At 39.1% G+C, this 17,632-nt stretch overlaps 1 protein-coding gene across 4 annotated transcripts in view; it reads left to right on the top strand.

Annotated features, from left to right (window-relative positions):
• The first annotated feature begins 12,905 nt into the window (after positions 1–12,905).
• The window catches only part of ZNF236 (zinc finger protein 236), a 139,699-nt gene continuing 134,972 nt past the window's right edge, over positions 12,906–17,632 (top strand). For 2 of the 4 annotated variants that reach the window (XM_075213212.1, XM_075213211.1), the window contains exon 1: positions 12,910–13,060. In XM_075213212.1, coding sequence (XP_075069313.1) covers positions 13,009–13,060 — 52 coding nt within the window. In that variant the 5' untranslated portion in view covers positions 12,910–13,008. Of the gene's footprint in view, positions 13,061–17,632 lie in introns of all 4 variants that reach the window. The other 2 variants (XM_075213214.1, XM_075213213.1) reach the window with 2 other exon arrangements.

Here is a 17,632-nt window from a genome sequence, read left to right as displayed (position 1 = left end):
TTTTGGGTGTGAGAAGAGGGGTGTCCCCATTTGTACAGTCATTTGGGGTTGTCTGTTAGCCTGGCGCTTTTGACAGTGTGGCCTCACTGCCACATACTGATCCGCCAACTGGGATGCTCTTTCCAGGTTTGCTGGGCTACGGTACAATACTCACTCTTTCACATCCGGTGCTCTCTGCAAATTAAGTCCATTTATTCTTCCCAGGATTTAGCATCAGATTCATTAATCCATCTTATTGCCACCTGCCGCAACTGGTTGGCAAATTCCTCATAGCTGATTTGGGTGCTTTTAGCCAAGTCCAAAAACTTCTGCCGGTAGGTCTCCCGTTTTACCACATCATAGTCCGCACAGTCCTTTGGGGCCACACCGCGATAAGCTTCCACTGCACGACCTTGTAACGTGGAACTAAATACTTTACCTACTCCTCTTTGGGCAAGTCATGGAGGCTACAAGACATTTCAAGCACCTGCAAATGTCCATCAATATCTCCAACAGTGCCATAAAATTTGGAAAAGTGAAGAGATCCCAATCTGGGCGCAGCAGATGATGGTTCACGGGCTGCTGCAGAAGGCGGTACCCACCGATTGCCCCACAACTGGATGATAAGCAACCACTCCACCTCAGTTGTTTTGTTGCTGGAAACAGGTGCTGAGTTCTGGCATGCTACTGCAGGTACCCCTATGTGTGACGTTAACGTCTCCTCCAGGTCACTGTCAGCCTCCTCAGATGCTGACCCATACTGCGCATCCCAGTCTCTCAGTGCCTTTTTAATTTTCGCCCTGTTTGGCGAATGGCTAATGTCAATGCCCTTGACACTGCACAGAGTCTCAAGATCCACCCTGGATACATTGGTGTAATCAGACATCCTGTGCGTTTTCCTGGCTGCAGTTATTCCTCTCCTGAATAACTCGGCTTTCCTGACTGGTGCACGAAAAGCCACCTGGGGTTATCCCGCCGCTTGCCACCAGAAATCTGTGACAGGGTGGATCGTCTATGCCATCCTGTCTGTTGTTGCTGGGAACCGGCTGCGCTTACTTTGCCACCGTTCCCTTTCGTTATCCCAAACACGCCCTCTTGCCGCAGTAGCAGGGGCTTACAAATGCTGCCACCCCTGGACTCCTTTATGGTGCCCAGAAACATGTTCCGAGTAACTATCACTGCTAGTGTACTCCCATGCTGGTACACTTGGGCTGGTACCCCGGACCGCTTACTATGGGTCAGGGTGCTGTGGATGGATCCCTCTGGTCTATCACACTGACCAAAGCTGCTCGGTAGCAGGCAGAGCAGTGGTACCAGAAAAGCTGGGTCCAACCTCAGAAACAGCCGGAGGACGGAATAGATTTAGGGTCTAATCTGTAGGCCACAGATTACAGCAATGTTAAAGAAGTTGTCAAGCAGGGTCTTGAAACAAAGAGTGATGTTTTATTTCACTCAGGTGCCCTGACAAAAACAGTTCCACTGATCAAAGGTATCAGTGGTCAGGTCAGATTGAACATCAGAATGCATTTCAATACATTTCAGTGTACAAGACAGTGCTTTTTATACTGATTTGGACACAGGCTATTTTTAGAATCAGGATGTAATGTGTTCACACAAACATGGACTTACATGTATTGTAAAGCCAACAATATTTACACTTATCTATGAAATTCTTAAAACCTTGCTGTGATATCCTACATCTTGTTTTTAGACACAGGAAATCTAGCAAGTCAAAAGGTCTAATTCACATGAATACTTTCTTCAGACAGTCGCAGAATACACATTCCCAAAGAAAGGTACAACCCCCAAACAAGTAATTTCCCCACATCACGATACAAAAATAAAAGAAAAAAATAAAGGCTTGTTGTATCACATATATACATCAGAAATAACGCATTTCCTTTAGCAAGGTTAAAATAGAAAAAGCAAATTTTCTCCCCTGGTCTCAGAAATAACAATTTCCTAGATCAAAATATACACAATATAAAAAATAAGTGCATTGGCAATTATATAAATAAGCGCCCTGCGCTATTTCCTTTAAATAAATTTATACCATAAGTTATTTAGAAGTGATCCAGTCACGGTGGGGGTTAATACACTTGGTCAACTTTATTTAAAATCCTTTGAACAATTGAGAATTGAGTTTAAACTCCCATGATCACCATTGTTTTGGTAATTGCAACTCAGGTATGCCCTAACAGTTTGGTGGGAACATGCTTCAAATAGCGGACTCCCCCTTGAAAAACCTGATTCACATGACGGGCTAGCGCAGGACAATATCTGTGTTTTATGCTAACCTGTTACCACAGTTGCCACCGGAGGGCCTAAATCCTCTTAGAGCCAAATGGGAGATTGACCTGGGAGTTATTTCTCATGAGAATTGGAGTATCATGACTAGTAGTACTAGAGAAGCCACCTTGTGCTTAAGATTCCAACAGGTGCATTTTTATATTTTACATAGAGTATATTTTACTCCCATTAGATTACAGAAATTGGGACCTCATAAAAACTCCCATTGTCCCACGTGCAATGCTCCCTCAGGTATCTTTTGGCATATGATTTGGGTGTGTCCTGTGGTGCAAACCTTATGGAACGCTGTGTGGCGATGTATTTCATCAACACTAGAAATTACCTTTGCTTTGTGTCCACGAGTTTGTTTATTTGGTCTCACAGTAGAGAAATACTTAAATAAGATAGTGTTTAAATATATATTCAATTTAACCTCACTTGCTAAGGTGATTATAGCACAGGGATGGATGGTGCCTGAGCCTCCTGGTGTTCCAAACTGGATTGCTCTGGTGAATGACATTTGGAAACACAAAAGAGTAATGTACGAGAGTAGAGAGGCTCTCTACAAATATCATAAGATATGGCATCCCTGGTATAATTCACAATTTATTAACTAGCCTCATCAAGACGATAAGAAGTGGGGAGGGTGAGCCAGATATGATGACTCCTTCAATTATTCCTCACACTATACTTGTTGGGTATGCCAAACCCGCGCAGCACTATAATGCTGACAAGCAGCCTTTCTGTGATGAGAACTATTACGTTACAAATATGTTAAGTTTATATACATGTAAGGAATTTTACCTTTTCAAGGCAGGTGACTTTTTCCTGCTGATAGCTTAAATGTCCTGTTGCATAAGAAAGTTTTCACAGTCTGATTATGTCAGATAAGTTATGTTTAGTTAGATTCAAATTGTACGCGTTATCTGTTTCTAAAATCAATAAAAATACTCTATTAAAAAAAACAACAGTTGAGGTATTTAACCGTTGCAGCGCTGAAGTATCCAGTGTAATTAGTGTATTGAATATCCTTGTCATTTTTATAATTTAATTACGCCGAGCAATATGCCTTCAATTAATATAAAAACTACAGTGAATGGAGAGGGTTTCCACTTTCATTATTGTTGCCACATTAGTTAGCCATTTTGTTTGGGTCTCAAAAATGAAATGAGCAGACATGTATGGACCCCCTGAAGAAATGAAGTAATTAATTACGTGGTGCATTACTATTGACGCCCGTCTTACTGATTTACAGGTATTGCATTGCATGTGGTAATTTACCTCCATATAAGAGACAATATAATTACCCAGATTAAGTTATCCCCTAATAGTGATAAAAGAACTTAAATCACAAGGTATGATAATAAAAGGTAACTCACTTTGTAACAGCTCAATTTGGAGTATAAAAAAGTAGAATGGTACCCAGAGACTGGTATTAGGCCTGTCAAATGGTAAATCAGTACATTCCACAAACTGCTCACCTAGTTGCCACAGTCCCTGAGATAATGGCTCACATGAGGAATAATGCAATTGTGTTTTCTTATCAGGATATTGTGAATGATTACTTTTCTGTTCCACTAGCCCCTGAATGAGCATTGCTGCTTGCTTTTACCATTGAATTTTTTTTTTTACAGAATATATAGAAAACCTTGATGAAATTTCCAAACCTCAGTATGACTTGATAAAATGTACACCAGAAAGCATTGATAAAATTGATTCAGTGGGTAATGTTATTCAAGCGTTTGAAGAATTAGAAATAGACTTAAGCAAATCAGTGACACTCATCATCTCTAAGAACACAGACTTTTTATCTACAAATCATGTAGTAAAAAAATCTAATTGTGCAGCATTGTTTCAAAAGTAGAAATGTTTAAATCTAAATTGAGACCTGTTGGGTTCTTTAAAGACTATATTCCCCGTTGAAAAAGGATATACTCCTTGCATGAAACATTTGTTAAGGGTAATATGGACAGTTAAACAAATCACATTACGTTTTTTCCCCCCAAAATTTGCTAATCAGTTAGTAGATTTTGAGATAAAAAACCCTCAGATTACAGTAGGTGATTAGTATAATCTTCTCAGTTAATGCAGTACAAAGATCTACAGCATGACTGCGTCCTGGAACAGTCAAAAATACTCCCTTTTCCTCAGGAAGATTTGTCACTTTTCCTCAGGAAGATTTGTCACATGTGTATGTATTTGGACAATGGACAGTGTGTTACAGTCCTTGCTATGTGGATTCCTGATCAGAAGCTTTTGCTTCTATAAAAACTCCCAAGACACGTATCTGTGCAGAGGGCAGAGCTTAAAGCAAACAATCGTATTGAATTGCAAGATACGTCATTAAATATCATCAATGATAGTGCCTATGTTGTTTCTTCCCTAACATCACATGTGAATGCACGGAAGAGGGGGCTGCTTGAGTATCAAAATCAGCCCTTGCAACATGCTACTATTTCGATCACTCTACTTACCAGAGGGGAGAATAGTCCTAGACAGTGGTCCATTGAAGGCACATGAAATACAAAACAGCCATCCTGATTTCATAGGTAATGCCTATATACAGTAGACAGAGCTGAAAGACAATACTGCACCCATAGGAATGGAGATACATCCTAATTTAGTTGTAGTTTAAATACAATCTATATTCCTCTTGTTATGGTAAAGTTTAGTTATTCCATTTTATAGGAAGGTGGTAGTCTTAACCCCGATGACTGTAACCCTGACAACAGATAAGACGACAGGAATACACCAAAGGTGTATACTCTGACAGAGTCGTATTACTGACAGGTTGGAAGACAGACCTCAAACAGTGGCAACGAATGAAGAAGCCGGCAGCCAGCGATGATATCACTTTCAAGATGCACACTCTGTTTCCTGCTGTTAACCTGGTAATTTAGGATGCGCCGCCTCTACAACGCTGTTTAAAAAGCCTAGTACATTGTAGAGTTGTCATGTCCTTAAATTACCAGGTTAACAGCAGGAAACAGAGTGTGCACCTTGAAAGTGACGTCATCGCTTTCTGGCGACTTCTTCATTCGTTGCCACTGTTTGAGGTCTGTTTTCCAACCTGTCAGTATTATCAATCTGTCAGGGAATGCTCACTATATTGTATGGTGGTGTCGAAGTCAGTAAATTGGATAAAGTCATTTCAATTAAAATCGAGCAAACTTGGTTGTCTGTATCTGAAAAGATGCGTATGGCACGCTACGGCGTGGAAAGGGCATACGCAGCCGCAACACGTGGCAACAACAGTATTTATGTACATTTGCACCAACACACACATTTGTAAAATAGTACACATTAATGGTAGTTGCAACACATAGTTATTTATGTCGAAATATAGTAGTGTATATGTGTAATATTATAAGTTATATGCATATTAGTGATACATATGGTTCAGGTTAAAAGAAATGTGTCATGTCTAATATCATATTAATCCCCTTTACATCAGCAGCTGTTCGGTGCATTCGGCGAAGAGATCGCACATTGCATACTCTAGTTATTGATGTTAGGGAATAAACCTTTAATATGATATTAACTGTCAAATGCAAATGGACTGATTGTAATTGGAGTGTGGCGGGAAGAACAGAGCATTTTGGCGGGAAGAACAGAGCTCATCCCCTGGAGAGACCCCCACCTTTGGATTCCTTAGATTGAATCAGCCTATGATATGTAACCCCCTGGACCCTCCTGATGCCTGGACCAATAGAAGCAAGCTATACCATCTGCATTGTTTCACTGTATCTCTGTTTGCATATAAGCAGTAGCTCTCATGTAGTGTTCAGTCACCTAGACCACAGACTTCAGGACTGCATGACTGTACACTGGATCCAGAGCGCCTGCGATAAGTAACGGCTGTACTTATTATTATTTCGCTTGAATTATTCTGCTACTTTTTGAGAATAAATATTTGTGCGTTGGAAACACAAATCGAGATTCGACAATCGTTATTGGATAGCGAAAAAACGCTCATAACGGTGGTCAAAAGAATGCTCCCTACATTGTATGGCGGTCACATGAATGCTCACTGTATTGTATGGTGGTCAGTAGAATGTGGTCAATACAATGCACTCTGTATTGTAAAGGTGTTCAAACAAATGGTCTCTGCATTGTATGGTGGTCACTTGGATTCTCTCTGTATTCTCTGTACAATATGGCAGTCACTATGATGCTCTCTTATATATATATATATATATTCAAACAAAAGAATAAGACTGTGGTGTTGTTTATAGTCCCAACATTTTTCTGGAAAAGTGCATGTCTTTTGTTTAACATGGTGGCAAGATTCTCACTTGCTGTGAGAATCGAGGTGCTATCTGTGGTAAAATGGAGAAAAACCAGAACAGCATTTTTGAGGTTACAGTAAGCTCCTTATTGCCCATTTTTGATTAGCCTGTTCCAATGATTCAGTCATTTGTACTACCACATTAACAAATAGATGGGTTTCAGAACGAAAATTCAACTAAGGCAATCTTTGATAATGACTGTGAGATAACTGGTTACCCCGATAGTGGTTATATCCACTTTTGTACATTTGCGTCAAGAGACCAATATAGACTCTTTTCATGCAACCAGAAGTCCGGTTACAATTATGTCTAATCTCTGTACTAGGGAATTACAATGATCTCATGGTACCAGATTTCTGGTTTCAGCCATATTGGATCAAACACTATTACACAGATATTGTGAATATTCTAATTTAAAAAGCTATATAAACTGGAAAATCCGCACTGTGCGGATTTTTGTCAGAGTGGCAAATAAACGACTGAACGAAATGCGTTGGATTTCTTTTCTCTGTTGTTTTATTTTGCTTTTATCAGCTACTTTAATGCTGTTCAAGTTGTTAATTGGGAGTGGTTTTCGTTGAATTAAGGACTACCCCTTTGCAGATTATGATTATATTTATAGAGAACATATTACACTATTTTGTGTCCCTTTCCTATTTGTATATATGCCTTCGGATATGGAGTTCTTACCAGGAAGGAGCTTTGTAGTCTTTCCAGATAATCATATATATCTTATAAGTCCGATTCATGTTGTGCGCATTGGTACGAGGCTAATTCACATTTGGTGTTGAGCACAATTGGTATATTGGTTGCTTTGATTTAAAAAATACTGCATTATTAGATGACTTCTGTTTTTTCTCCTTTTTACTACTATATACAGTATATATACTGTATATCTCACTACAATTATCATGCAAAGCAGTATAATTCCTGTATTAAAAAGACGAAAGAAAAAGGGGGAAGTAATCCGCACAGGGTAGGGATATGCCTCATCTAAATATTAAACATCATTGTCATGATGAGGGGGTGCTCTTTCCAATATATATAAAGCAAAATGAAGAGAGAGAAAGAAATGGATTGTTAGAGCACTCCTAATCCGGTCTGAATAGTTGAGAAGATCTCTCATATTCCAGGAGAATACCTGGTCTAATAATAATAGTATAGTAGGAACATATCAGATGGCCCAATAGTAGAATTAATTTGGTATTGTTATAGGGCAGATGCCTTTATTGATAATAATAAGTTAAAAACATATCTCTATTGAGATTGTAATACCCTCTTAATAGAAAAAGTGAAATAAAAGAGAAAAATAAACGTGCAAAAAACAAGTGCAAAAGGTGTATAAAATAATACCACGGACAGTAGAGCTAGGAAGGTAGCAGGGGTATGTTATTATTTATATAATCCAATGAGAGAAAGCAGAGTAATATTAAATGGGATGGTTCCCATAAATGGTTTGCCAAGTCTCTGTACTTATTTAAATATTTATAAGTCCTGACAAAAAATTAAATTCAAATATGATGTTATATAATGTCTATGATCTTTATAATAGACAGGTAGTAAGATCCAATTAATTGCCCTTGGTGTTAGGACTAAGTAGTCTTGGAAATCCCATTACTGGTGAAGAAATGTTATTACCAGGTCATCAAAGGGTTTATTGGATCTAAATTAAATGAGTCGACCAACACAGCATTAATATATAAGCTATTTGAGTTCAAGGTCAAAAGTCCCTCAATTAATGAAATTATTAGCTGATCAAAGAAAAACCCCTGCTATGTCTAGGTATAATCGAAAGCTTGGTACAGACTGTGTACGTATAAATATTGCACCTTGTTATATTAGGTAGAGAGACATTGCTGGTTCATAGTCATTACAAACCCAAAGAGGAATGCCAGCGCTATTTAAGTGTATAATGCACTGCACATATAAGTATTATCCCTCTTTGTAACTAAATACCAAAGCGTCAATAAATAGCAGGCGAGTATAGCTAACAAACAACCATAACATTAATATATGAACTGTTTAAGTTCAGGGTCAATATTCCCTCAATTGGTATAATTGTTAGCTAATCAGAGAAAAAAAACCCTGCTGGGTCTGGGTATAATCGAGCGCTTGGTACAGAGTGTGTACATGTAAACATTGTCACTTGTTGTGTTAGGTAATGAAACACTGCTGATTCATAATTACTACAAGCCCACAGAGGAATGCCAGCGCTGTTTCAGTATATAGTGCACTGCACATATGGGCATTGTCCCTCCTTATAAATAAATAGCAAAGCGCCGATTAGTAGCAAATGATTATTGCTAACCCAGGAGGAGAAAAAGCGGCATTGTATGAAAACATTATAGAATCACTGACCATTAAAGTAAATAAAGTCAGAGAGCGTTCAGCGGTACCTCCGCTCACTAGCTCTTACTTCCGGGTATGACGTCACTAATGACGTCAATTACCCATAACCCCCAACGTACGTTTCACTACATAAAGCTTTGCCTCATGACACTGTTTCTGTCACATGCCATCCTCCCCTCTTACACAATCACACAAGTGGACTGATCACTCCCATATGCACACTTATCGTCTGAAAAAAAATTATTTGCAATTGTGTAACATTCTCAGCATCCAATTCCTGCCCACTTGAAAGCTGGAGGGACAGGGATGTACAAAAAAAAAAAAGATAGAGGATATAAAAAAACTGACCCTAGTGACATGCATCTTAAAAATGTAAAAACAGCTGTGAAAATGAAAAAGCAGTTCTGTCCTGGTTGAAAGCAATTTGTAATTGGATCTCTTTAAGAACATGCGCAAAGGAAATCAACAGCAAAAACTCATGCTTGGACTACTACAACCACCTGCTAACTGGTATGCTTCTTGCTATTCGCCTCTATGGTCTATCCTGGATTCCCTGGCTAGGATTTTATCCGCTTTCAACTCTAGCTCAACTCCAATCTCTCTCACGGTTTCTTATCATCCAGAAAATTATCCACAAAGTCTGCATTCCCACCGATAAAGTGGTACATTTTCGTATATCTTACTCCAATATATCACTGGCCAGATGATGTTGTATTCAAATCTGTCCCATATTTACACCATTTTCTAGCACTGCCAAGTCACACCATGAAGTAGTTTTCTTGGATGCCTCTAACTAACGGAATGTTATATCCCTACTTTCATCAATTTCAAACCTCAAATACTCAATGAGACCTTACTTCTTTAATCGGTTGTACTACTGCAATCTCTATAAAGTATGTATGTATCAATCACTCACATGAATCTACAGGGAGTAGATCTAATTTCTTAATGTGTAGAGATGTTCAATCCCCAATCAGGAAATCTATGACAGACTCAGATAGAAAAAACATATTGTAGTCTGTATAGAATAAACAACAAATCACATAAAGACAGTTCAGTGTAATTCCTTCCAGTGAGAGGAATGAGTTCCTTTAATCCATCACCCGTGCATTGAAAACCTAATGTGGTGAAATGGAAACCAATCCCCCAAAAGATTTATGCTTACAGAATATAATATTGTAGCAGGCATATCAAACATCTCCTCTCATATAGGAAGTGGTAACTTGGTTCCATCAAGCAGACTCCCACGATATACAATGAAAGGACATGTATCTGGTGCATTAACTTTTTATTTTTTAGCTTATAAAATGCTTAAAAACATTGCATAACAAATAAAAGGATAAAAGGTATGATAATCCTAAAACCATTTGTAGATAACAAAAACTCCTACTGGAGGATGTACTACAAAAGCATGTAAAGGAGAAGGATCCAAAACCCGGGATCAGACTCTCTTCCAATGCTCTAGATGCACTCTTCACGGTACAGAGTAAGAATAAGAACAATCGTCCAACGCGTTTCAACTCTCCATATAGTCTTTCTCAAGGCTGAGGGGACAAATATTTATACACAAAATAATCAAACATTGGGCGTTCTTGTGGACTGAACATCTCTACACATTAAGAAATTAGATGTACTTCCTGTGGATTCATGTGAGCGCTTGATACATACATACTTTATTGTATATTGTGATTTCTTCTATGGGATCTTGTGGAGCTCCATTTGTATGTGATAGGCAGCACGCATTTTAGAACGCCTCATTTTATTCACCATCTGTTTAGTGAACTACTGCAATCTCTGCCTATATGTCACTTACAACCATGTAGACTACTTAAGTTACATTTGTGAACAGTCATTCTGGGCATCAACACCGTCTACATTGCCTTTTATTACTGTCTGCCTCTCACCCCCCATTTAAACTGTAAGCTTTTCAGGGCAAGGGTCTTAATCCTAATTTTTTCATGTCATTTACTACTTCCATTAAGTATTTTTTGGGCTTCATGTCATTTTGTAAGGTAAAGAAAAAAAGTATGTGGGAACCTGCAAATAAACTACAAATATGGGTCTTCAATCAACTGTACTAAGACTGGATGGTGAGACAGTGGCAAGGGACCTAATTTCATAAAGAACAAAGGTAGGAAGGTCAGAAATGGAAAAGGACTTAAGCTGAGCAGCAACACTCATGGAAAAAAAACACTGCTATCCACCCTTACGGAAAAATCACAGCCAATTAAGAAAGCAGAGAGATTTTTCTGGTTACAGAAAAATCCCAAGGCTCAACTTGGACCTGGAACGAAGCCTGTATGATTATTAAAGTAGAATACATAGAAGCACAAAGTTTTGGAGAACATATATAAAAGATTGAGCCTTGGAATTTAGTTTGATTCTGACAAATATCTACAAAGACAATACAGTTTTGTGTCTCATAAACTTCCTCTGCCCAAGACCATACATGTAAAAAAGCACATCTACTCCGAGTACAGTACCAACATAGAAAGGTTTGTTCTGTTTTTTACAGTGAAAGTAATTATCACTACCATTATCACTACCATTGGAGGTAGTAACGGCAGGTTCACCGAATGATTTAAAAATGGATTGGATGCCACTCTTACAACTCATGGTATCAATAGTAATAAAGCAAATTAAGCATTTAGGAAGATTGATTCAGGGAAATAATCTGATTGCCATATACAGGACATGAAGGAATCCCCCCACTCCTCCAGTGCAACTGGCATATGGCTTGTTAAGGTTTATTTTGACTTCCTCTGCCTCAACATCTTGAATTTATAAATGGCTGAACTTGATACCAATGCAAGTTCTTAATTTTAAATAAAGAAAATGTAGACAACTGAAACATCTGCATGGGAAGGAATTGTGTGTTGCATTTACATATATGGGAATTATTATAAAGTTGAAGATTGCTACTTTGTTCCACTGTCACAAGAACCTTATTAGCATCATTACATTCACACCAGTATGGTTTTCATGTGCATTTTTAGTATGTGAAAAACACAAATCCCATAATGTAGTATAGTGATGAAAAATGTTGCCACATTTCTGTAAACAAAGCTCAAACTATGAGACATTGTGAAATCCAACACTTTGTAAGAAAAAAAAAGTATATGTATAATATGTTAGACATGGACGGTTTATCATTCGATTTCATGTTGAGAAACATCTACCATTTATTGGGGGGAGGGGCGCATTGAAAAAGAACATTAACAGTCACCTATAATGCTGTACAGAAATAACAGTATTAAAGCTTTACCATAAATTTTAATATCAAAACATTTTACACGATTTTCAAAACAAAAACAAACTGGGCCATATTAATTGCTTTGTAAAAGCAGATGGTGAACTGTGCCTTTCCTATTCCATGTAATGAGAAGGTATAATTCACATCTTGATTTTTCTTAGTTTTGTTGCATCTTCGTCTATGTATCTGACATAGTTTGTATTCCAACACATCACACGTTTGCTGTCAATTAGGGAAAGCTGCTGTTTAAATGCATGAGACTTTTGTACAAGGGGAAAAAACACATAATGAAGGTACATTTAAAGTAAATAGGTACTGGCACAAAAACAGTGCATACAATTAATTGTAGATGATTTGAGGCGCTAGATCATCACTTGTAATTCTGCATGCTGTTACCACTCCGCCAAAAGTGACCATGCCGTTTAGGTACAAATACTCTACAAGCAGGATTGGGCAATTCATGGCCCCCCCATGTGGCTGGGGAACTACAAGTCCCAGCCAGCAACCCATTGTCCACATACAGCCATAGAATGCCTACCTCCGACATACAGCACATCCAACCCCACTTAATGTAACTCCAACCGGCTTTATTATCTAACCACAACCCGACCCGCTTCTCTATATCCCAAAATTAAAAGAGTAAGTAACAAGGCCCGGGCCGGGATCACAGCAGGTAGTATAGCGTTCACTACGTGACATCATCACCAGTGACTCCTCCCCACTCTGCTTCCTCCGCCGCGGACGCGTCTTCTTCCTTCTCCTCCCTCCGTCTGCTGCTGCTTCCGCCGCCGTTGTGAAAAAAAGAGGAAGAGGCGACATTAACCTGAAAGGAAAAATAATCCGAAACAAATGCCGCGGGGCCGACCCCCGAAATCACGGGGTGGGGACGGATTGCGATCAGGTAAAAAAAAACTTTGTTTTGGTGCAGCGTGACCTGAGCTAGGTGTGAGCAAAATGAGCTGGGTGTACATCATGTTAATGTTGTGTCTAGGAACATATATAGTCCCCGGATATGGTGGAGAGGCCGTTGTGTAAGTGTGAGGCGTCTTCGGCCGGAGATAGGGCGGAATGATACGGGAGGGGGCCGTAGCACCCGGACTAGAGGCTGCGGCAGAGAGAGGATGAGACAGGATAGAGGGATAGCAGATGGGATGGTTACTAGGTGCCACATATAGGGGTGATGTGTGTGGACGTTTGGCCACTACTGTGCGTGTTACGTGATATGGGAATCATGCACGACAACATTGCATGTCTAAGGTTACAAACACCTGGCGTGGGTTAAATAGAAACTAATTTAATATATCAAACCTTATCTACATAAATATAGAAACGTGGCACAATATATATATATATATGTATGTATGTATGTAGGTGAATAGTCTATTTGTATGTATACAATGACGAGAAGCAATACGTAATGGGATGAACAAGTGTAACAGAAAAAAAAGACAGCCAGTAGGATTGATATCCTGGAGAGTTTATATAAGTGGGTACAGAAGTTCACAAATGTAGTTTAAGCAACTAAGTTACGTAGACATATTCAGTAGTGATATTTATGAGGAAAATGCATATTTGGAAAAAAAGTGTTTCTGCACTATAAAGAAGCCTTTCTTAATTTACATTAAATACTTTTTAGGCAATAGGTTCTGTTTATATTCTTAATTCATTTGATTCTTCACTATGCAAGCTATGTTTGGGCGGCACAGTGGTGAAGTGGTTAGCACTTCTGCCTCACAGCGCTGGGGTCAAGAGTTCAATTTCTGACCATGGCCTTATCTGTGTGGAGTTTGTATGTTCTCCCTGTGTTTGCGTGGGTTTCCTCCGGGTGCTCCGGTTTCCTCCCACACTCCCCCCCCAAAAAAAACATACTAGTAGATTAATTGGCTGCTATCAAAAATTGACCCTAGTCTCTGTGTCTGTCTGTCTGTCTGTGTATGTTAGGGAATTGACTGTAAGCTGATGTACAGCGCTGCAGATTCAGTGGCGCTATATAAATAAATGGTGATGATGTTTGGAGTGTTTGAAGTCCTGGTAGTATTTGTTTTAATGATCAGTACTGATCTTACCCTGTATGGTCTTATGTCTGTCTATGTACGGCGCTGCGGAAACGTTGTTGCGCCCTATAAATAAAGTTTAATAATAATAATAATTCTTACCCAGCTCTTTTTATCAACAATATCAACCACTTTTCCTCATCCTACATTCTCTTAATGGATAAGAGCATAAAGCAGTTTTTTGTATATATTACATTTTACTGTAATAAATGTGGCTAAAGAAGCAAACAAACTAAAACTGCTTTCAGGAGCACAGCAATGATTCCAAACATCCATCCATTATCTTTCATGTAGTACAATAAATGAATACGTAGCACTGAGCAGCCAGGAGATGTGTATTGGTTTGCATCAGTACCTGCCCCAGTGGAGCTTGCGATCTCATTTCCCTACCACAAACATACAAAGACTGAGACTTTTTAGACCTAGTTCATTTATTAGTATATGTTTAAACCACAAGAGGACACTGGAGCACTAGTAGGAAACTAATGTGAACATTGCAACATACAAAATATATCAATTGCATCTAAAATGTGCATTCAAATATAGTGTTATTTAGACTAAGCTCCAATGGATGAGAGACTAATGTGAATGAGTATATATTCTTTATAAAGCACTGCATAATATGACTGGCGCTATATAAACAATAATAGATGTAACAAAGTAAGAAAAAACTTGGGTCTAATTATGTCTGTTAAAATAAAAGAGAAGTTTCAAAATCTGCATGGGCCTGATTTGAAGTGTAAAATGTACTTGTTTCTGCAATTATATTCATATGTTGTAATTATAATAAATGCCTTATCTGTGTAGAGTTTGTTCGGAACGAGATGTCCTCCAGGTCCTCTTCATTTGTCTTCACACGGGAACTGCGCACTGCACATGCGCACAGACATCCCCGCTCTGAGAGAGCGGTGAGTGACAGGGAGGGATCATGTGAACCCTCCACACATGCGCTGTCCAGCTCTGCTCTTCGGAGCAGAGCTGACAGCACTGAAATCTGACAATTTTAAAGCTGGCGTACATTATCAAGACAAGTTACCGGAATACTTGTTGAATGGTGATTGCTCCCAAAAACGAAGAGGAGTGCAAAGCAGCAGATATTATTATTATCATTTATTTGTTAGGCGCCACAAGGTATCCGCAGCGCCGCACACAGTACTAACAGTAGATATCCACGATATCTGCTGCGATGCACCTTTCATAAATATGCGGAGGACACAGAGGGATCTTAATTTCCCAGTAAGAGCACTATCGTGCTTTCTTAAATATGCCCCCAAGTTTGTTTGGGGTTCCTCCGGGTGCTTCCGGTTTTCTCCCACACTCCAAAAAAAAACCATACGTGGCACTTTATAAATAGCTGGTGATGATGATATGTCCTTGTGTGGCCACACCAAATAACAATATACAACAAAAACAAGGGATAAGGTTCAAAGTCATAACAGAGAAGCTTATACTTTGTGACCTGATGCATGCCTGAATAAAACAGACAGTCCCTTTTTCAAGGTAGTGCATGGTTGTTTTAGTTTACATTGTCATTAAATTTTCAGAGAATACTTTGATATACTTAATATTTAAATAAATAGTTATCGTTTAAAAGTTATTTTTGTTACTGGGTTTGTGACGTTAATGAATATATAGAGAGGCAGCTATAAATGTTTTGTATAATGTCATTTTGATGACAAAGTATTCTAAGGCATACAAAACATTGGTATTATGGACTGTATAACATTTTTGCTATACTGAGAAGTCCCCGTAATGTTGTATCTTCCTCCTTTTCTGCACTGATGGCTACCACTGCTTGATAAGCACTGGGCAACAGTTCTGGTTACAGAGTGTTCTGCTCTATTGTTTCATATCTGTAACCCTCTGTCACTGTGTCTGGTCCTGGAGTAATATATAGGTGGGTAATGCACTTCCTCACTTGCACTTTCCTCTGCCCTGACTATCTCGCGTCGGTATAAACGACCATAGGGTACCAGCACATGCAGATTTTCAGCAATGTCTCTTCAAGGTGTTGGGACACAGGTTAAGGTGCGGGGAAAACATGATTTGAGGCGCTAGATCATCTCTATAAAAATAAACTATTTACACTCCTATTCACCCCAGCATGAGACTTGATAAAAATAACTATGTACATCTCCTTTCTCACTCCAGCAGAGTTAATATTCCCTCCTCTGCGGGGGCATTATCCCTGGGGTACAGCACATCCTGACATCTCTGACACCCTCTTTGCCTGGTGCACTCTTAGCCCTGCTTGGTAGAACTGACACTCTCACTAATGTCCTCTTGTAGCCACTTCACTCACCCCTAGGGCTATTACACCCTCTCTGGTGTTCTGTCTGCCCCTCTGGGTCACATTAAATATGGCTACACTGCTTTAACCCTCTTAATAGGATCTGTTTATATGCTCTCCTCTCTAGACATGGGGACTCTATGTGGTAGACATTCAATACTGCCACTATTAATTGGCTCTCCCCCCTCTTTATTGGGCTCCCCCCCCCCCTTTTTTTTACTCTCAGAGGCTCTTCTTTATTATTATAGGTAATTATTCCCCTTTTTGCGTCTCTCTGAACTTGGGAACTCCTTCCCCTCTTTATATGCAGCAAGAACATTTCTCCCTCAAATCTGTCCTATTTTCACACATATTCTCTCAGTTATGATGTACTTTAGCCACTTGTGGCAGCAGGACATGGACCCATTCCTAAATTTTCCAGGGAATCCCGGAATCTCCTCCCCTCTGACCTGGGTCCTTGGCTGTCACACTCTCACCACACACTTCTTATCTCATGGTAGCCTTATGGTGCTAAGCAACTGTTCCTGGTGTGTCTCCTCTGGGTCCTAGTGCTGGGGCCTCACATTCAGTCACTAGGAGGTGTTGATTTCGGGTTAAAGACCACTTTGCTTCACTGCTTGTTTGACGAGTGCCTATTTCATCCATCTATCTATCCTGTTTATTGAGGGGGTGTTTTGTGGTGTAATTACATTTTCTAAAAACATTAATATGTTTACCAGAAGCACAAAAACACTTGCTTATGTAAGGAGACTGCAGGCTACAAATACACCGTGCCAAGCTGCATGAAGGATGGAAAGTGTTCTATGTATGTCTACTGCTGGAGTGTATCGTGCACGGACATGATTTGTCATGGGGACTTCGTTAGACCTTTGTGCACAAAGCCACTTGGATGTTGTCAGTAAAAAAAAAACAAAACATTAAAATTGTGACCTTAAATTCAGTGTTTCACTTTTTTTAATGCATATTTGTTTTTCCTGTTAAACTGTATTTGGTGGAAACCCTATTTAGTTTGTTTTTACCATATTTTATTAATACAATTGGCAAAAACATGTTTCTATACATCTACTTCATTGTGTTGCTTTATGGTATGTTCCAAAGGAAATAAACAAATTTTAATTTATTTCCTCTT

The sequence above is a fragment of the Mixophyes fleayi genome, chromosome 5 (assembly GCF_038048845.1).
Source record: "Mixophyes fleayi isolate aMixFle1 chromosome 5, aMixFle1.hap1, whole genome shotgun sequence".
Lineage (NCBI taxonomy): Eukaryota > Metazoa > Chordata > Amphibia > Anura > Limnodynastidae > Mixophyes > Mixophyes fleayi.
This window is presented reverse-complemented; position numbering and strand designations above follow the sequence as displayed.